The sequence below is a fragment of the Marmota flaviventris genome, chromosome 18 (assembly GCF_047511675.1).
Source record: "Marmota flaviventris isolate mMarFla1 chromosome 18, mMarFla1.hap1, whole genome shotgun sequence".
Taxonomy (NCBI): Eukaryota; Metazoa; Chordata; class Mammalia; order Rodentia; family Sciuridae; genus Marmota; species Marmota flaviventris.
The window spans coordinates 61,580,671-61,602,274 of NC_092515.1; the positions used below are offsets into that span (position 1 = coordinate 61,580,671).

General features: G+C 54.0%; 1 protein-coding gene across 5 annotated transcripts in view; it reads right to left on the reverse strand.

The window, feature by feature from the left end:
- Positions 1–3,962: 3,962 nt before the first annotated feature.
- Klhdc4 (kelch domain containing 4) overlaps positions 3,963–21,604 on the reverse strand; it is a 41,011-nt gene continuing 23,369 nt past the window's right edge. For all 5 annotated transcript variants that reach the window (XM_027933243.3, XM_027933246.3, XM_027933241.3 and 2 more), the window contains 7 exons: positions 15,682–15,774; positions 14,207–14,366; positions 8,575–8,650; positions 6,789–6,997; positions 5,162–5,561; positions 4,326–4,448; positions 3,963–4,172 (listed from right to left, as the gene is read on the reverse strand). In XM_027933243.3, the coding sequence (XP_027789044.2) occupies positions 4,159–4,172; positions 4,326–4,448; positions 5,162–5,561; positions 6,789–6,997; positions 8,575–8,650; positions 14,207–14,366; positions 15,682–15,774 (1,075 nt within the window). In that variant the 3' untranslated portion in view covers positions 3,963–4,158. The remainder of the gene's footprint in view (positions 4,173–4,325; positions 4,449–5,161; positions 5,562–6,788; positions 6,998–8,574; positions 8,651–14,206; positions 14,367–15,681; positions 15,775–21,604) is intronic.

Below are 21,604 nucleotides of genomic sequence, written 5' to 3' on the forward strand. Positions count from 1 at the left end.
GGATGGGTATGGCCCCTGGAGGACCCTGGGCGCGATTCTTGGAGGAAGGCTGGAGCACGGGACCCTCAGCCCGGCCAGGTACAAAGGCTGGCTGTGCTGCTCTGTGAAAGCCCGCCGGAGTCCTGAGATGCAGAGAGTAAGCAGCCCACTGGGGCGTAAGCTGCGTGTGGAGCCTGGGTGCTGGGTGCTGGGTGCTGGGAGGGCAGGGCGGGCGGTACCGTCACACTACCTCACTCTGGCCATGCCCGGCCCACACGCCCTTGCCCTGCCCTGGCTCAGGAACCAACATCCCACCTTGGCTGCAGGTTCCAGTGGGCTCCCTCAGGTCTGCACCCAGCGCCACAGGGGGACATGCGCCTCTAGCTGCCACCACTGCTTGGTGACAGTTGCAGCCCAAACCAGGAAAGCCTCCTAGACCCCATGGTGGCTAAGGCAGGGTCTCTGCTGGATGCTGCTCATCTTCCCTGCAGGAGCACCAGGAGCACACCACGTTCTGCCTGCTCTGGTGACCTTGCCTCACCCGGGATGAAGTTCAGATCACACGGAGGCCGGAGGCACGCCCTGCAGCCCTCCGTGTGGCGGGATGTAACAGGTGAAGGCTTTCCACGGGGCACTGTGCTCAACCTCGCCCGCCAATGTCACTCACACCAAAGGGTTGTCTCCCTCTCTAGGATGCCATCCACTTCACACTGTCCAGCCACCCCTCATTCACAAATGACCCTTCCACAGCTGAGTCCATTTAGCGGCTGCTGGTCAGCAAGGAGGGCTGATCTCCACTGCCCAGGGTGGCTCCTCAGATGTGGACTTAGGCTGGAGGGAGGAGACAGGTGTGAAGGCACAGTAGGGTGGTGTGGTATGCAGGGCACCCTCTATCAGTCCCTCCATCTGAGGCCAAGTGCCCAGGAGTCCCCAGCTATTTGCATGCAGGTCCCTGTGTAAGACCCACCCTCTGGAGCATGCCACACCCCAGCAGATGCAGCCTGCATGCCACAGGCTGTGGGCAACCATTGGGGCCAAGTGCTGTCCACCCAGCCTGCAGACAGAAGCTCCCTGGGGGCTGGGAGTGCCTGGCCCTGAAAGGCTATCCCACCTTTCTAGTGAGCTGCCCCTGACCCACATGGCGTGGTGAGCCTTGCGCGGCCACTGACCCTTGCTGCAGATGTGAAACTGCTGGCCGCAGTGTAGATGCCTTTTTGTGAACTCTGACCTAGAACCGTCTTAATCTGCATTTTTTTTATTCAGTTCTTTCCCTGGTGCAGGTAAACCCCTTGCTTACTGCACCCCCACACATATAGCCAAAGGTGACGTCTGCTGGGCACTGGGTTCTCCATGGAGCAGCCAGTTAGAGTGGCCTCTTGTTTTTTAGCTGGAAACGGCCTGGCTAATTACAAAATGGAAACAAACCTTCTCTAATGAATGTACTGTTTAAATCATACCACTGCTATGTATTTTACCACTGAAATCAAGGAGCACTATCAAAATTAAAGGAAAAGTTTGCTCCTTTTAGAAATAAATGTCATTTGAAACTGTGGAAAACTTGTTTCACCTCTTTATAAACTGGTGTCTTTACTGAAGGTCCTTCTATTGCCAAAGGCTGGACAAACACCAATGCCCGTTCAAGGACTGTGCTTCTGTTAGCCAGCAGCCGCGCTCCTTGTGGCTTGGAGGAGCCCTTGTTGAGAGGAGAAGCCTGGGGAGGGCTGGGCTGTGAACACCAACGGCCCACCCTGGCGTTTCCTGTGTCCTCCTCTAGGCAGCGAGCCCGGCTCACCTCTCCATGGGCTGACAAGATGCAGGATGCCCTGGTCTCTGAAGCACCAATAGGTGACATGGCCACAGCATGGGCCACCTCTGTAAGCAGAGGACAAAGCCAACCAGGGCAGGCAGTACCTTGAAACCCTATTTTAACATCACCAAACCTCCACGCGTGTGTCTCTTCAGTTAGAGGCCTGGTGCTCCCAGCTCAGCAGCTCTTCCACGACAACCCTCGTCTTCCTGCTTCCTGCCCCTGTGGCACTGCCAGCCCCTGGGGGGTCTGCAGCCTTGGGGGCTTAGAGGGGCCCTCAGGGCGAAGACAAGAGGACCGATGGGCTCAGCTGGGCTTGGGAAGCCACCACCCTGGTCCCTGCACCAACCATGCCACCTGTTGTACTGCTGGTGCTTCCACTTTCCCCAGTGACTGCTGTGTCCTTGAGGATGCCATAGTCAGACCTCAGTGACCAGGCGCGGCTGGACGAGGACGCCTGCTGAGGCAGAAGTGCCTACGGCAAAAGGTCCTGCGGCACAGACTCAGGTGCAGACTGCAGTGGGGGCCGGCGCCTGACCTCTCCTTCCATGGGAGAGAACAGACATCCCCTCCTCAGGCAAATTCCTCTCATCAAGCCATCACCTGGTTCCAACACCCCATTACAGCACACTTGAGAAGGCTTTCCGTGTGGCTCTCATTTAGTCACCTGAAACTGACAGGAGCTAGCTATTAACCTCAGGGGGGAGGCTTCCAGCCTTTGGTCCCTTAAAGGTTTTCTTATTAATGTTTGCAGTACTAGGGATTGAACTGGGCACTCCACCAATGAGCTGCACCCTCATCCCCTTTTATTTTGAAACAGGGCCTTCTATTATTGAGGCTGGCCTCAAACTTGCAAACCTCCTGCCTCAGTCTCCCAAGTGGTTGGGATTACAGATGTGGCCACCATACTCAGCTCCCTTGAAGTATTTCTAAGGATCAACTACCCAAAGTTCTTGCTTGTACTGATTCAGAGAGGAAAAAAATGTCAAATTGAATAAACACTACTGTCACATCTAAAAAGCCAAATCAAAACCAAACTTTCAGTGATCAGATTTCCAAGCTTAGCTGGTGGTTCCCTTCCGTTTTATTCAATTCAGCCCAACCAACCCCTCAAGCTCATCTTAACAGCATGACCTATATGGCCAGCTCAGCTGCCCTCAGAAGAGAAGAACAAGGAGCCCCACAAACCCGCTGCAGAGTGACCCTGCTATAGACGTGCTGGCTGGAGTACCTCCTCACGGGTGTGAGGTGCCCTGCCCGAAGACCACCCTGATCTCCGTGGTGCAGACTCAGCACGAGCAGACGATGGAAAAGGGGGCTGTTTCCAGCCAAGCTGGGCCCCACCCTTTCCCATCAGAACTCTGTGCTTGAGCCTACCTCTTGGTTAACTCTAGGGTGACAAACGGGTGACAGAGTTATGCCGCACTACAGAAACCACCAGGCCTGCATGTCACCGTGAAGACATTTGGATGAAAGGGAAAAACTGCACCAGTGTGAAGTCAAAGCCCAACTCACAACTCAACCAGACACAGGAAGCCTGGTCTCCAGCCCCAGAGCAGGCACTGGCCACCATGCTGGCCCACAGGCTTCCGGGCCAGGAGGCCCCACCTGCTCCAGGGCAGTGGTGCTGGGCAGGCAGGCCGCAGAGGCATGGAGTCCTTGCTCTTGGCTTCCCTTCCTTGCTGTCACTCTGCAAACAGCCTGCGCCCAGGGAGGAAAGGCACGGGCGGGGGGGGGGTCCCGCCGCCTGCTCCCCGAGAAGGCTGATGGTGGGCCCGCCGGCATCTGGAGCTCTCTCCCAAGACCCATGAGGAGGCTGCGCAGCAGGAAGGACTGGCCTGGCAGCAGGCCCTCCATGCTGAAGGCACTACGACCACATGAGCACCACGGCTGCTTCATCGACTGCCCGGTACTGAAGACTCCAGTGTGACGATATGGGGTCATAGAACATTGGTGTCCCCTTGTGCAGAAGGAAAACCCCCTCAAAGAACACCTAGTCCGGGTTTATTGGAACAGAAACAGGCTGGCTGGGGTCCCTCAAACTCATGTCTCACCCTTTCTGTGTGGCCTCACCCCGCACGCAGGCAGCCACTCCACCCACCTGGTAGAACCCACAGGAAGGCAGAGGCCTGGCCAGACTGCGAGGACGCTCCAGGCTGAAGAACAGGACTGTAGGCCTAGTTCACACTCAATTTATTTTAAATGACACCTGGTGATGCTAAAGGGCCTCAGCTACCCTCAGTTAACCTCCAGCACTTTCTTCTCCAGAGTGTCAGGCCCCAGGTTGTCCCAGGTGAGTTCCAGCCAGTACTGCTCAGTCCCAGGCGGATGGTCCATGCCACTGCTCCATCCAGGAGAAGGGGTGGAAACACTCAGCTGTGGGAGCCTGGGCAAGCAATGCAGAAGACAGCCGTCACGTGCGGCTGCAGAGGCTGCAGCAGTACTGCCCTCAACAGTGAGCTCGAAGCCACACGGGCGCTGTTTACCTGAGGCTTCCTCAAGAGCACAGAACAAAGGCCGATCCCAGGGAGAATCTCACCTTCCTCCTCCTCGCCGGTCTCCTCCCCGCTGTCCTCGTCCTGGTCCTCATCTCGCCCCTCAGCACCCTCAGCCGAGCTGCTATCCTCCTCTGAGTCTGTATCTTCCAGCCATTCCTGAGTTTCTTCAAAAACAAAAAGAACAGAGACTCACTGAAGCCTGGGGTGTCAGGAAAAACTGCACGCAGGAGCTGGCCAACTCACAGGACTCCATTTTCTTATCCACAACTGTGACGTGAAACCCAATTCCCCTGTCCTGGACACCCAGGGCCAGCAGAGAAGAGACAGCATCTCCCTGGACTTCAGAGCAGAGAGACAGGGGACACAGAGGACAAGCAGACACCACTCCCTCCATGGACGTGGCCTGCTGAGTGACAGCTGGTCCTCGGGAGACAGCAGCAGGGTGTGATCTGGTGCTCCCCAGACACGGAGCCCCGCATTCTGTCTCGAGTCTTCGTAAAAATGAGTTGGGTCCCATGGCAGTCTGAGGGGAAACGGGGACCTGAGGACTCAAGGGGCCAAGGCAGTTTGGGTAACAGAGACAGGGCCACAGGCTGAACACTTGGGAGCTCCGGGACACAGGAGGGTCTATTCGGCTGAGTTCCAGCAGAACCACTAGGTGCACCCACAGAAGTTTTGTCCAGGGCTGGTGTCCAGTGCCCTCTGCGGCCCACACCCAGGCAGGCTCTCAGGGTACCCTGGCCAGGGGCGAGAGTCCAAATCCCCACAAGGCTCCTGGCCCAGGGCAGATATGGTGACGGGGGCAGGCGCACTGGAGACAGCCGGCCCAACAGCTGGCGTGTGCACTCCAGGTAAAGACCCCCCCCCTCCAGCTTACCTGCATCCATCTCCACCAAGACCTTCCACTCTTCCATCTTATGGAGGTCGAGGCAATACAGGTCATTTAGAGTCACCTGGCGGTCACCGGCTTCAAACATACCCCCGTAGACATACAGCAGCCCATGCTTAACGGCCAGCATGGCACTGGAGCGTGGACAGGGCTCCACCCTGGGGCCAGCCTCCACAGCCCCATCCTCCTCCTCTGGGGGCGGGCAGCTTGCTGAGCCTGGGGCTGTGAGCACTTGTTTAATGGTGACCACGGTCCCATCTTCGGCCACCACCTCTTTGACCACCTCCAGGGGCTCGGGGGCACTGGCTGCCCCACGCTCCAATTCCCTGGCACCTTCATGGTCCTCTGCTCTGGCCCGCCTTCGCTTCCTCTTCTCCGACTTGGGGCCCTGACAAGGGAATGAGAGCAGAGTGCCTGACCTGAGCAGCAGAGCAGGGGCGGCCCTGCCCCCAACACACCACAAAGGACTTGTAGGGACAAAGTGCAGGACACCACAGACATCCCTGTATTCTCAGGCAGCAGAGACAGTGGGCAGGCAAGAGTGGTATCTTCACAGAAGGCCACCAGGCAGAACCCCGGCAGTGCCCTGGCTCCTAGAGCCCTGAAGGTAGGTAGCCTGGGGAAAGCCCACCAGGGCCAGCAGAGTGATGAGTGGGTCCACAAAACCTGCTGACCGACAGGTGCCACGTGGGAAGCAGAACCTGCAGTCCCAACACTCCCATGCAGCGTTCCTTTGGGCCCTCTTCCGCAGGACGACCATCTGCCCTGCCGCTGGCCTCTTAGACCTCACTGCAGCCTGCCTGCACCCTTTTGCTAAGGGGTGGTGGTCATTTCCTCAGAGAATGCATCCTCCCGAGATGATGTCTGCTGCCATGTTGTGTTCAGAAGTTCCGCACCACTCCCCACAGGCCAAGCCGGGGCAAAGCCACGCTGTAGGTACTCAGCTCACCACAGGGACACTGCTGAGAGTCTCACCCGAGGAGCACCGGGGGCCTGAGACCAAACCGTGAGGACAAGACTAACCAGCCCCGGGGTCTGGGCAGGAAGCTCTCCACCCAGCAGAGGCCCCACGTGCAGAACCGCGTGTGCCACTCACTCCGCCAGGCCCTGTGACAGCAGTGTGCCTCTGTGGCAGGCGGATGCACTGCAGTGGGCATGTGGGGCGAGATGCTGATGTGCTTACGCAGACGGTGGGGCTGCCTGCAAGTCCCCTTCTGGGACTGCCACCACTATTCTGCCAGTCTCGGGCAGCCTTGGGCAGCAGCTGCTCTGATAAGGAGAGCAGAGAGGGTGATGGGAAACCAGGGACAAGCCTGGGCAGCAGACACACAGGCTGTTGCAGAGGACCACAAGTGCCCTCATCAGACGGTGGCCTGGGCAGCTTCTGGCTCTAAATCAAGGCCAGGACAGCAAGGTTGTGCCACTGGGCACCAGGCCAGAGCCCCAAGCCTGGTCAGCTGGGCTGCGTGTGGAAGCAGGATATTCCCTTTGGGAGGGTACACAGGTGCTCTGTGGGGAGGAAGAGGCACTGAGGTGTGAGGGTGGGCTCTGGCCACCACAGCTGCAGCCTGCCTGCCTGCCTGCCTGCCTGGGCGCTCCACGCCAGAGCTCACACCTTCAGCTGTCCCAGGAACCAGCGGCTCCTGGCAGCATCGTAGAAGTACAGGTCGTTGAAGAACATGCCTTCCAGGCTCTCTTCCTCTTCCTTGTCACAGACTCCCCCAAAGAGTAGCACCTGATGATTCGGGGTCATGGCCACCGAAAAGCCAGACCTTGGAGTGGGCTTGACCCCTGAAGGGCTGATCCGGGTCCATGTCCATTTGCCTGTCCATAGAGAACAAAGAAGGTAAGCAGGGCAAGAGACACAGGAGGCTGGGGAGCCCTGGCGCCCAGTGCTGGTCGGTGCAGGCAAATGGCCGGGCCTCACTGTGAGGCTCCCTTTGCAGAAGCAGAACAGGACACAGTTCCACCCTGGGGCTCTGTCCTTCCTCAGGCCCAGCTGTGTGACTCTTCACGGGCCCTCCTCACATTGCCACCTAGTGGCCAGTGCGGGGAGCGTAGGGGCACAGAAGCGGAGCTCAGGAGGGCTGCCCAGGTCCTAGGAGGAAAGTCCACATCCAGCAGGTCCCTGTGGGCAGCTGGGGGGGCACAGCCCCACAAGGGGCCAGACAACACTGAACCTCTGCCTGGAGCACACTAGACCCCAGGTTGGTGCCTCTTCCTGCTGGTGACGTCTGCCTTGCATTGCCTTGGCAGGTGCCTCATGGGTGTGAGCTCTCAAAACCTGGTCTGTGTAAAGTGTGAGGCAAAGTCCACCCCTTCCAGAAAAAAGGGTAGACACTTTCCCCTAAAGAACTAAAAAGTAACAGCAGACATTCCACTGGGTAGTGTTGGACATGGCTGTGGACACACCCCACAAGTGGGACTCTGGGCCCACTACTCGTGGGCCACGGCCAACTCATCACAACCAGAAGGTATAGAGCTACACCACCAGTGCACACGCACAGGCAGGCAGGACTTTCCAGTCTCTCTCACTGGGGTTGAGCAGTGAGCAGAGTCCAGCCTTCAGGTCCAAGTGCCCTGGTATATAAGGAGCTCGCTGGAGGAGCAAACACCCTCACCTGCAAGTGCAGGACACTGTGGCCACCTGAGAAGTATGTGGTGCAGGACAGTCCTGAGACTGAAGAATTCTAGGGCAGGAACAAGTAAAGCTACTGTGCGTGGCAATCCCCTCATTTTTTTCCTCCAAGGAGGTCAGAGGACACTGTCACATGGAGGCAGCCCTGGCACCAGAACCCAGGCCTCAGACCCCACCTAGCTCTCTCCCAAGATGCAGGGCTACGGCCTGGAAGGTGGTCACTCCATCTCTTCTGGAAGATACGGGATTTCCTGCCTCTCAGGAGGGGAATACTTCAGGAGCATTCCAGAACTCCACCTCCCGTTGTCATTCACTTGATCTTGAACAAGAACAAAAGTTCCTTAAAATGCCAAGAAACGACTGCAAAGCAACAGCACCTTTGCCCTGGCCTCTCACCCCACACCTCCTACACACCTGGCTCTGCACCTTCGGGATCCCAAGAATGTATGCACCCAAAACTGCCTAGAAGGTCCATTCATAGTTATCTCAAAGCACCTCAGGTGTCAGGCGTGGAAGGGACATGGGTGACTGAACGGCACTGGGCCCTTGACAGGTGCTCTGACAGGTCCCCACCCAGTCAGACCAGGCACCACAGCCTTCCTGGGCAGGGTGGCCCAGCCCAGCTCTGAGCTGTGTGCGAGGAGCTCACTGCCACCCCTACATCCACAAGAGGGAGGTGGCCTTTGCCTCTGCCCATAGCCCAACAGGGCCTGCCTCTCAAACCACAGTGAAGCCAAGCCAGCTCCTGCGAGCAGAGCAGTACCTTCTCCCCCATCCTCAGGCTTTAGCAGGAACATGTCTGAGTGCTGGGTACCTCTGTCCACATCTTTCTTGACTCTCTGTAAAAGGAAAAGGAATTGGGTGAGGCCACCTACGGCATCGAGTGCAGCCACCACAGCCCTCAAGCTGGGCACACCTCAAACAGTCCCATCACGCTGGCCATAGCAGCTGTCAGTTGTGTGGCTTGTTCCACGAGGGTAGTCTCACAGTACTAGCAAGTAACCAAGCTCTGTAGGAACATGTGAAGTGCTGAACGGCCATCCAGGAAACACAGAGCTCTGGCAGGGCCTGCTTTTCTTGAAGACCAGCCCTTCACAGCAGCTGGGGAAGAAATGGCGCTAAAGCCAGGGAACAGGAACCTGAGTGAGTTTCACAGGCCACCTACCCTGTGCACTCAGCATCAGGGGACGCAGTGGCACCTGAGGGAGAGGCCACAATACTAGTTTACACAGTTCCACTATCTCTGTCATCATCTAGTCTGGCCAAGATAGCAGAGTTCAGATCAGCCGAACCAGGAAGTCAGGGAAAGGAGAAGCTACACATGACACATCCCTAACAGGGCTCCACTGCCCACTGTCCACCTTTGTCTGCAGCCTCAGCTCACTCAGCTGACCACCCCAGGGCCCTTGGACCAGGTCCCTGGAGAGCCATCAAGAGCATCACAACATGGCTGTTGCTAGGGGGAGAAGAGCCACAACACAGCAGGCAGAACACCGTTCCCGGGGACCAGAGTGACGCGGGCTTCCTGGGCTCCACGGAGACAGCCACCACCAAATGTGAGGTGCAAAGCAATGTGAGGAGGGCAAAGGGACGTGCTCCCTGGAGGAACCTGCTTTCCACAGGCCACTTCAGCCAGTCCCAACAGGCACATCAGAACCAGCGGGCCACAGCAGAAAAGGACAAGGTCCAAGACTGAGAAAGCACTAGGGTTCAGGGCCTGATGGGAGAAGAGCTGAGCACGGGACCTACAGGCGGAGCTGGGAAGTACAGCGGACACCAGTGCCTGGACCAGAGGCTGCTGTGTGGCACTGCTGACGACTTGCCCACCATCCAACCACCCCAATCACCATGGGCAGCTACTCCACAAACACCCAGCTCTTTCTGAAGGCAGAGATGCAGCTGCCTTCCAGACCCCGGCCTGCACACCACTGCCATTCTACGACAGTCATCAGAACCTTAACCTGACCCCTGGACTTTCAAAATGCGTGGTAATTTTTTAAAACCAGGCACAATGACAGCAGAGTTTCCTGGGACACGAGTGTGACCTCAACCAGGGCGGCCTGCACAGATGTCTATAGATATAAAACCAAGGAGGCCATTCCTTCTAAGGGCCCCAGCTACCCTTGCAACTGTGGCCTGCTTGTCAGGGCGCCCAAGTGGCTGCTCAATCACCTTCACCAGGCTAGGCAGTTCAGGCCAGTCCCACGTCTCTCTCAGAGGGCCGCACATGTGCAGGCGGCTGAGGCCCCTTAGCAATGAGAGGTGGGCGAGCGAGGCCAAGGGGAGACTCCCAGCTGGTGAGTGAGCGATCACTCTATAGGACTGGGACTGAGGAGCACATGATGAGGGAGGGTGATGATGAGCAGTGGCCTGCCATGTGGACAACTGCCACGCAGGTGCACTGTTTGAAAAGGCTGCTGCCAAAACAGCTTCTTCCCAAACCTGGAAAGCCCAGCTCCATGTCTAGTCAGCAGGACTGAAAGAACATCCAAGAACTCCGTCTCCCAGTTCCATTTTAAATACTGCTTGAGCAAAGACCTGTCCTCCCATCCAGCCAACAGGCTCTCAGGGGACGCCACATTAGGGTGACTTCTGGAGCCAGCATGCACCCACGCCTCCTCTCTGGCAACTCAGTCCCAACCCTTGCAGCTGAGGATCCCTACTGCCCCGCTGTCCACACTAGACAAGGCCTTGTCCTCTTTCCTTCCCACAGGACGGCGTCCTGAGTGCACCTGAGACCATCTCTACGATAGGGACAGGGCCCAGTGACCACATGAGCAATGGAGCCAGAAGGCAGAGATGCTCTTCCCACCTCTTTCCCAGCAAGCACTCCCTGCTTTGCTGCTAAGAACAGGGCAGACAGGTCAGGGCCGTGCAGCTGGGTGTGCCAGGAGGTGATTGGGATCACCTGTGTCCCCTGCAGCACGGGAGCCAGCATCTCCTAGGACAGTGGCAGAGCCCCGTCACCCAGAGCTGGGGGTCACAGGCCTCAGGAAGTCAGGACTTTTCTTGGCTGAGGTCACATGCATCCTCTAGGGTCACACGACCCCAATGCCTGCTTATGACCCCGGCCATCCAGAAACTCCAATACCAGTAACATTTTGGTATCCTGCTGCTCTCTCGAGGGAGATCTTTTCTCCCAAACCCCAGGCAGACACACCTGAGGTCCATATTAGACAAGAAGAAGGGCACTGCCTTCAGCAGGCCTGTCCTTGGCTGTCCACATGTCCATGGAGGCAGATCACGAAGTACCAAAGCTGTTTCCAAGTACCACCGCTACCCTCCCTGTCCAGGGTCTCCTGGCACCTCCTCTTCCAGGCTGCCTCACAGGCTGCAGAGCCTTAGGAAGCCCTCCCAGTCTCTTTAACAGGAAGACCTCCTATGGACCCTCGACCCCAAAGGCACACTAAGGGATGGCTGCTGCTTGCACACTTGTCTGCCTGCTGGGTCTTTATCATCTTAGAAGTTTTATCTCTCGTCAAGACAGATCCTGTCGTGTTAGGAAGGCATTAGGTGGACCCCAACTGACTAACTCACTGCACAGCAAGAAGAGGACTCCAACACCTGTCAAAAGCACCACAAAGACAGAGTGACAGAGACGCACCCTCATGAACACAGACACAAAGATCCTTCACAGGATAGCAGCAAATTCAGGCACATGGGGAGGACAGACACACCTGTACCAGACTGGGCTATGACAGAAACATGAGGCTAGTTTAACAACAGGAAGTTAATCAAGGTGGCCCGTGGACAAATGAACGAAGAACAGGTACATGACCATTAAAACACAGGAAGTTCACTTAACAAAACCAGACACCCACCACGATGAAGGGCCCCAGCAGACAGGAGGCCAGAAGCTGGACCCTGAAGGACATCTGTGAAGACCTCTGGTGCTGTCCCTGCCAGATGAGGACAGTGCTAGGAGGGCCACCACACACACCTCACCCAATGCCACCGGAGGCCCTGCCTCAGACACAAGGGAACGGGTTAGCAGTCAGGAAGAGCAGGACAGCTGTCCCCTGCACATTATGTGAATGTTCACATGATCTCAGTGCATCTGGAACTACTGAAAATAGCGAGTCTGGTGAGTTCTCACATCACGGAATAAGCACACAGAGGATAAGATGTTTTCAGGCACTAACAGAGAACAATTGGGAAGTCTGATTTCAAGATCTCCCATCACAACAGCATCGATAAAGTAACAAAAGACATGTATGACTGAGAACCACAAACGCTGCTGAAATTAAAGAAAACCAAAATAAGCATGGAGACCATCCACATGCAACAGCTGCAGACTCGGAGATGTCAGCATCCCAGATGTCAGCCTCCGGACTAGAGCGACCCTTGTCACCATTCCTAACAGGCGGGCAGGAGGGTGCCTTCTTGCTTTTTAAGTAGAAACTGACAAGCTGATGCTAAAATTCATGTGGACACGCAAAGAACCTAGAACAGCCAAAACGAGTTTGAAAGGACAAGGGCTAGACACCTCAGCTGCCCACGCTAAGATGTGCTAGGCAGGAACAGTCAGGAGGCATGGGTGGCCCCACAGGGCTGACCAAACAATGGAGGAGGAGAAGGGGGTGAGCCCACGGCAGGGGTCCCCAGGCATCCCAAGGGAAAGCCCTCTGGACAGACGGTGTGGAAGAGCTGACCCCCACAGGACACATGTGGACTCAGCACCTTCACACTCCATAGATGGGGCAAGTCAATGGCAGAACAAAACACAACAGCTGAACTACCAAGTTCACGAAACACGAGAGGCTCTCCCTCACTGAAGGTAGACAGGTCTTCTGAGGTACGGAGAGCAAAGAGCTAAAGCACAACAAACTAGACTTCATCAAGGCAGAGCTTCTGCTCCTTGGCAGAACAGGGCCTGCCTCTTAGACCACAGTGAAGCTTCATGGGCACAGGAAGCCCTGGTGGGGAGCCGGTTGCAGGGAAGACACAGGGACACCAACAAGCTCACGAGGGGCACACAGCAGCAGGGTCAGAGGAATGCGGCGAAAACAGAGAGCCATGAGTGCAGAGGACGCTGCGGGACCCACAGGCAAGTGGTGCCGGGAAGGCAGAGCAACAGAACTGTCAGGCGGTTAGGGTATAACCTGCAAGCCCAGCTCCACTCAGGGACCCAGAAGGTTCCCTCCCTGGTACTTCTTAAGAGAAACTAAAACATTGCCAGGCGTGGTGGCGCACACTTATAATCCAGCAGCTTGGGAGGCTGAAGCAGGAGGATCGCCAGTTTCAGGCCAGCCTCAGCACTGAGCAACTCAGTAAGGCCCTAGGCAACTTAGCAAGACCCTGTCACAAAATAGTTTTAAAAAGGGCTGGGGAATGTGATGTGGCTCAGTATTTATGCGTGCCTGGGTTCAATCCCTGGTACAAAAAAAAAAAAAACAAACAAAGATTGCATCGAAGTGCTCATGCAATGTCACACACAGTTGACTGAGAACAGCACAGGAGTCCATCAACACCATGGAAACAGAGGTGTGGGGGCAATGACCTGAACACGGCACAACAGGCACATCTAGCAATGAGAAGAAGCTCAGCACGTGCCTCTGGGGGAGGCAAGGGGTACAGGAGAGCCTGGCAGGATGAGGGTGGGCCATACCACACACACATCTATCACACCCGCAGGTGGCCTTGCGGTCACAAAGCACCAACGATCTCTACTTGATGGTGTGCACTCATCAGCGTTTGCACTTTCCTGTGAATGATGTAGAAGATGACTGATAGGTGGGTACAGAGTGTGAACAGACCCCTGGCCAAACCAGCTCAGTAGAACAGACAGCCCAGGGCCTGTGTGGGCATGCACGTAGTTGCTGTGCAGTCTGCAAGTTCACCGTGCATTTCAGAATCTCCAAAAGCAAAGGACTTAAAACAGCCATGTGATTCACAACCTGTTGAGGCTGGCCCCATGCAGACAAGCAGCAGGGCAGGAGAAACTCTGCTGCTGGCAGAGGACAGCCCACAGCCCCAGGAGCACACGCCACAGACCAGGACTCCAGTGCACATGCCTAAGAACGTGCTGCTGGTGCCGCTTGCAGATATAAGAATAAAAGTCTGTCAGGGGGGGTCCCCAGGAAGATCAACGAGCACCACCTGTTCTATGACAGAATACCACATGGTTGTCAGTCTCTAGGCCTTAGGGAGAAAGACCTCAAACAGAATTAGTCACACTGCAGTGTTCTAGGACGATTCAGACTAGACCATCAAAAGGACTTAAAAATCTCAATGTAGGTAAGACAAAGAGACTGACGTTATGTCTATCCATTTCAAATTCAACAGAGTTGTTTATATTAAACAAATGTCATCCTCTCATTTAGAAGCTTCCATTACTGGTGACATTGACACACAGCAGACCGAAATTCCTCTACTTCCTGCACACCAGGTCTCACCTGCTTCGAATAGCCCCCATAGATGACTATGCTGCCCTGGGGAGTGACGGACATCTGGCAGCCTGACCTGGGCGTGGGCCCGGTTCCTGACGGGGACAGCTTGCTCCACACAAAGGTATCCAGGTTGAAGGAATGCACGTCATTGTAGTAGATGTAATCCCTGGGTGGAACAGAGGAAAGGAACACAGGCCATCACATTGGGACCACGGAGGACACAGGTCACTGAGAAGTGCACCTGATTTAAATTAAAGCTGAACTAAGTTATCTGTCTGCTCCACACGTAAACTCATACGAAGGACTGCAAACATGTGAGTTTGCATTTGGAAACTAGAAATGATGCCAGCCCACAGAAGCAGATTAACTTAACCTGAAAGTCATACCACATTTCCTCTACCCACTGACAAAATGGCAATCTCCCAGATAATTACATTAGGTTATTCTGTGCGACTATAACACCAACACTGAGTTGTGGTGTCTGACTGAATCACGAGGATGGAGCTATCCACAGCTTGGCAAGAACTGGGGCGAGACCCTGGACTGAAAGGGAGGGGTGTGAATGAGGGGGCACAGCATCCCCAGAACTCAAGGACAGAAGCAGAGTCCGGGTCCACAACCTAGGCAAGGCACGAGGAACAGCCTGGGGCCCCACCTGGCTCAATGCCCAGGGACATCGCACCGAAAGACAGCCCATAGACAGAACTTGGAAGGGGAATGAGGAGACTTGCTGTCACTAGGTAACTGTCACAGAACAGGACATTGCTCTCCAGCTCTGCGTGACACAGCATTCAACAAGAGGCAAAGGAGAGGATCTACCCTGGTCAGAAGTAACCATTCTTCCTTGGAATGGAAAGAGCAAGGTGGCTCGAGAACATGTGTAAAGTGACAAATCCTGCATGAGAATGCAGGTGCCAGGCGGGTCACTCCCCTGCACACCACAGCTGTGAGGATGGGCCACGGTCTGCTGGCTGCCACTCAGACTTACGCCTCCCACAGAGGACAGACTACCTACTCATGCTGGGCGCTGTCAGTAATGGACTTCTATGCTGCAGGTCAGCTAAGAGCAAGAGCAATGCTCCCAAGCAAATGCAGAGGGTTGGCATTTGGAAGTCAAACCACATCTCCTAGAGCATCACTGCTTTTCTGTAGGTCTGAAATACATCTTAGATCATTTCAAACAAGATAACATATAGTTTTAAAAAATGTTCTGATTTTAAAATGGATACAAGTTAAAACCACTGCAAAACTTGATTTATAACCTGGAAACAAAAAGGAAGGGCTGGCTAATCTTGCCCTGCACACAGCAGGTAATCAGGGCACTGCCAACTCATTCCCCAGCTGCCCTGCATGGTTGCCAAGCCGTATGTGCCCAGAGAGCTGGCCCTGCTTTCAGAGGGCAGTATTTTCCATGTTTACTCAAAATGGTAAAAGGTCTGCCCCTAAATGCTCCAGGAAAGACTTCTGCTGTTGGTACCAACCTTGTGCTCTCGTGGAATCCACCAAAAAGGATTAACTGTCTTTTCCATGCCACCATCCGATGTCCACTCCGGCCAGAAGGACCCCCAGCTGATCTAAAATAAAGGGGAGGGGGAGTTATTCCAGTTGCTTTTTAAAAAATGACATTTTACATTTTTTTGTTCTAAGTACTTGATGAGTACCATTTAATTTGATCACAAGCTACTAAAACCATCCTGACAGTCTAGCTAGCTATTATATAACTTCCAGTATAAAACAGAAGAAAATCTCTGTGGCCTTGAAGTAGATAAAGATTTATTGGGCAGAACATAGTAAAGTAGGTTCCATCTAATAAAGAATGTCAAAATGCATGCACCACTGAGCCAGGTGTGGTGGTCACACCTGTGGTCACACCAGCAACACAGGAGGCTGAGGTAGGAGGATCAGCAACTTAGTGAGACCCTATCTCAAAATAAAAAATAAAAAGGGCTCAGTGGTTAAGCTCCCTCAGGTTCAATCCCCAGGACCAACGATCAAACAAAACAAAGCAGACACCATGGAAAGAGCAAGGTAGCAACAGACTAAGAAAAACCCTTTCAGATACCACTAGCAGGCGCACACACAATTCCATCTTAATGCTATAATGAATAACCCCATAAAACACTGGCACAACCGGACAGAGGGCATGCACCCTTGATCCCAGCAACTCCCAGGTCGAGGCAGAAGGTCCCAAGCCTGGGACCAGAGCAACTTAGTGAGGCCTTCTCTCAAATTAAAGGGCTGGGAGTGTGGGCTCAGTGGCAGAGTGCTTGCACACCAAGTGTAATCCCTGGCAGAGAAAAAAATCCATAAAACAAAAACGGCAAAAATATGAATAGGAAGTTCATAAGGTATCGGTGGAAAAAAAAGAAAGACGTAAAAATGGTCAATAAAAATACAAAAACGCTCAACATATCATTAGTGGTCAGGGAATGCAAACTAAAGCCACGCAGCTTCCTGCCACCACCATGGAGCACGTGAGAAGAAACGCCACGTGTCCCATCAGCACTGGAGGAGCCTGAGCCCTACAGTCACTCTGAGGGCTTCCTGATCACCAGGAAGAACTGGGTCCCAAAAGGCTAACACACACTCAGAGGCTTTCTCCCAATCGCAGGGTGCAGTGGAAGGTGGACACTCTGGGCAACACACGCACATCTCCAGACACAGCCAGTGCTGACAGAGCTCCAGACCATGCGTGACTCCACTTAGACGAGAGCTTCACAAGATTAACGTGGGACTGATGGCAGCTGCAGGGGACGGGGCTGGGAAGGAACTTGGTGGGGTGGTGGATATGTTCTGCATCTCAGCTGCAGCAGCTGACACTCACCTACCTGTATACCCAGAAGGTATGCATTTTTTTGTAACTATACCTCAATAAAACAAATGTGAAAATACACAGCAATAAAAAAGCAACAGAAAAAAAGAAGTAATTCTTAAGAATATACAAATAATGGAAACCAAAAACATAATCAACCTGTAATTAAAGAACTACAGATCAAAGTAGACAGACCATGCACCTCCATCTGAGCAAGAGTTTTAAAATTCAGATTAAGATATTTCTCGTCACAGGAAGTGCTTGTAAAACAATAATGGAAAAGCAGGTGACTCAACACATCTCTGAACGGGCTTCTAGGGGCTTCGTTTCTCTCCAGCTTCTTGCATTTCCTGAGCCTTCTCCAGTGAGCACAAGCCTGGCTCACACCAAGAGAGGGCGTGGCTGCAGGCTGCAGCACAGCACAGGGAGTCTTGCCTGGAGAGCTAGAACAGCTAACACCAGGGCAGGGTCTTGTCAAGAGCCAGCAAGGCCACCAGGGGACGATCCCAAGACCATGGCAAGGGATGAGCCTCAACCACCTGGCCCTCCCGCTGACCCCGAGATGGCTCAACTCCAGGCTGCAGAGCGGTAGTCACAACCCGAATCACACATGTTGACACCTATTTCTACAATGCATTATTTCTCATTTATTTTTGTGCACGCTATACAGCTGTCCCCAAAATGCACATGTAAAATTCCACAAATGGCATGTGCCCTACAGAATCTCACAGCCTCGCTGTCCACAGAATGTCAGCGGAAGCAAGCACTCCTCCTGACACTGCATCCTACAGGCCTCAGCCCCTCAGGGGGCCTCATCACCTGCTGATGCCTGAGGGGACCACAGTGTAGCAGAACCTTCTTTCTATTCTAAGGGGGCTTTTCAGGCCCAGCTCCTATATCTTACACTTACATAAGTCTTACATGTAAATTCCATGTTGAAAGATTTGGTTCTTTGAAGATGGATTTGGATGCTGAATTTGTTAACCAATTTACCTGCTTTCTGTCCTGGCTTTCTATTACCCACGAATTTAGTAACCAGGTTTTTTGCCAAAATTCACAATCACAAATACAAAATGTGACAAGGCTCAGAAGAGAGGGTCTGGGGCACACTACGACAACACTACAGGAGGCTTGCTGGGAACTATCTGGCTCTCACCACAGCACAGGCCCAGCTCTCAGTGAGCTGCCCCTGTCCCAAGACAAAGGACAGTGCAGACACCTGCCCTCCACACACTGCTAAGGCACATCAGATGGAAGGAACACCACACACTGGGCACAGGGCCACGTTCCTTTCTGAGAAGTGTTCTGATATGTCACTTTATAAGAAGGATCCAGGGAAGAGACTTTCATTCAACTCTAAGCCACTGTGCTCACAGGTACGTCTACTCCACAACAGACACAGAGGAGACCCTAGATGCTTCCAGTGTCCGTCCAGTAATGGGAGCCAAGGCCCATCGGCCAGCTGGTTACCTCTGACGCACAAGAGCCCATGAGACTGGGGACTGATTTCTGCCAGCTTCCTGTACAGAAAGCCCCTGGGTGTCTCAGCCTCCAGCTTTGTCAGGAATGAAGGACTCAGCCCAATGTTTCGTGGCAGCAGTCAAGTGCCACTGTGTAACTAAAAGAATAATCTATTTCTCTTTGGAAAATAAAGCTACCCCTTCCAAAAAAAAAAAAAGAAAAGAAAAGAAGGCCAGGCTTTTCAATTGCTTTCAGTCCTAAATGTAGAGTCCTCACGAATCAGCGTGACCCACTCAGGCAGATGTCTATATACAGTACAAACATAATGCTGTGGGTGCCAGAGCACTCAGCTCATTGGGTGATGTGCACAGAATGGCATTCCCATGGGGCATACTGCCAGCCATTGTCACCAGGCCACCTACTGGGCCACTGTGATGACATTCACAGGAGATGTCTGAGCATCAGACAGCTACACAGGCTCAGCAAGCAAACAGCCGAGCACTCAGCACACGTGATAAAACTCACAGCTGTAAACACACAGTACAGCCCCGAGGCCTTTGATGGGCAAAGGAACAGCTCCTATCATGACCCTGAGATTCGAGGTCACACAGCTGACCCAACAGGGAACGAGGTCCAGTAGTGCACCCTGCAAGCACAGGCCCAGGACAGCCCAAGCAGGACACAGTGCAAGAGCAGGCCCTTCTGTTCCCCAAAGCACTCCTCTGCAGCTCGGCCCTACTTTTCCTGCACCACACCCACCAAACAAGTGAGGGTATTCAATCCCAGCAGGCAGGATCAGTAGCCATCTCTCAGATTCAGGCAGCCTGGACGTATAATGTCCCTGTGTTGCTCAAACCAAGACCACTAACAGTGAAAGCACCACTGGTACAGTGCTCATTCAGGATGGGCACGGTTCTCCTGTGTGCACTTATACCTCATGGTGCACGTATTACCTTTATTCCTGTTTCACAGATGAGAAAATCGAGGCCCACCTATAAGCCAAGAAGCCCAGCAGGCAGTATATGGCAGAGCCAGAACTTAGACCATAACAGTGTGGTGTCAACCACCATCAAGCTCAGGCCTCAGCACCTGCAGATGTGTCAAAAACTGGCTACCCGTCCTAACACATGTTCAACTTCACATATCCCATGCTCTACCCCCTTAGTGTTGCTACAGACTGGTCACACTCTAGCCACAATGAGCCTCCTTACACAGCAGAACAGCTGCAGACATGTAGCAGGCAGTCCACAACCAAGAGACGTGCAGGCCATGAGCTGACCCAGCTCACCTGGGCAGAGGGAAGCATCTGGGTGCCACTGGCAGCTCCACACTGGGATGTGGCACCACTGACTCCAGCAGACGCCTTGATGCCCTCCGCACAGGGCTGAAAAACACCTCCGACTCATTTTGCTAACAAGTCTTTTCTAGGCACTAACATGTTGACACTCAGAGGGTTTAGCTACAGACCAAATGCTGGATCCTTCCTCAAATCAGGAAGAAACAGCACACACACACACATTAACAAAATTTTCTTGCTCCTCTACTAAGCAATTTGATGCATATAAACATGTGGAAACCACCCAAGTGTCCAATAACAGATGGATGGACACCGAGGCAGGGGACTGTCATTCATCCCTAAGGAGGAACAAAGATCTCACACCTGCTACAATATGAGCGACCTCGATGTGTGACACCCAGTGACAGCAAGCACAAGAGAACAGACGTGTACTGCAGGACCCCATTCATGTGCAATTCCCAGAACAGGCAAACCCACGGAGACAGACAGTGGGGAATTGGAAGACCGAAGGAGGCTGCAAGGAAAGGCATGGAGTTTCTCTCAGGTGGTGGGAATGTTCTAAATGACAGTGCTGCCTGCATACTCCGAACATGCTAAAACAACTGAACTGTACATTTTTAAGGAGTCACTTATAGCATGTCACACAGCAAAGCAGCCACAAAAGCCACTGAACAGGTGCTGTTGCGTGATAGCCTCTGTTCAGCAACTTGGCAGCAGGGGAAGGCGCCTCCTGCTGTCCCTGCCTCCTCCCCAGGGGCCAGGCCCTGGCCCCACGGCCCACCTATCTTGTGGAGAGACATCTGCAGAGGCCAGTGGCCAGGCTTTCTGTTGCTGCGGGTCCAGCTGCTCTGCTGGTGAACAGACAGACCTTCTACGCAGCCTCATGCTTGTTCCCGGCCCTCTCCCTGCAGCCCACCACCGAACAGGAGCCCGAGCCCCACCCTGATGACCGTTCCCTCCCCTCACTGGAGACGACAAACATGGCTGGCACACAGAAGCTATGCTGCCGACTCAACCATGGGCCCTTCTCACTCCAGACAGCCTGAAGGAAATCTCCCAACAGCTGCTAAAGCAGTCATATGTGTCTGACATCCTCAGAGGAAGCGGCAGCTGACACTGCACTAGCACTAGGGTTCTCTGATGGGGGTATGACACCAGTGTGCATCACACTCCCAAGCACAAGTGACCACTCACTGTCAAGGTGATGAATAAACACCCACTGGAACAGCAAGAGCATGAGGCTGGAGATGCCACAGGAACGGGTGCTGGTCACATCAGTCAGCACGGAGTCTGGAAGATGCTTGCCCATCACACAAGGGTGCCACAGCACAAAGCATCACCCTGTGCCGCAGCAGACTCACGGCAATGTACACCGTTGTCTATCACCAGACAAGGAAAGGACAGGACCACCTATAAGCACTGCAGCTGTAGCTTTCAGAACATACCAGGCCAAATGCAGGACAAGTGAATGGACCCCGGCCACATGCAAGAGACGAGTCTCTCAAGATTCACATTCATGAGAGAGTGTATTCTGATGAGCCCGTGTAGTGGATGCATGAGCCCAGCAAGACAAACCCAGCATGGCGGGCCACAGTCACAAGTGAGGTGGACGGGAGAGCCTCATTTTCCTGACTTCCAAATTAATACTCAAAATGAGCTCTATCGCTCCAATCCAAGATGCTCACATGTGTCCCTCCTGGACCAGGGATCGCACCCTGGCTACCAAGGCCAGTATCTCTGGATCTGTCCACCTTCCCTGTCTCCCTCATCAGCAAACACTCAAGCCACTCAGAGTCAGAAACTGCCGCAGTCTGGCTGGGCACAAATCACGAGC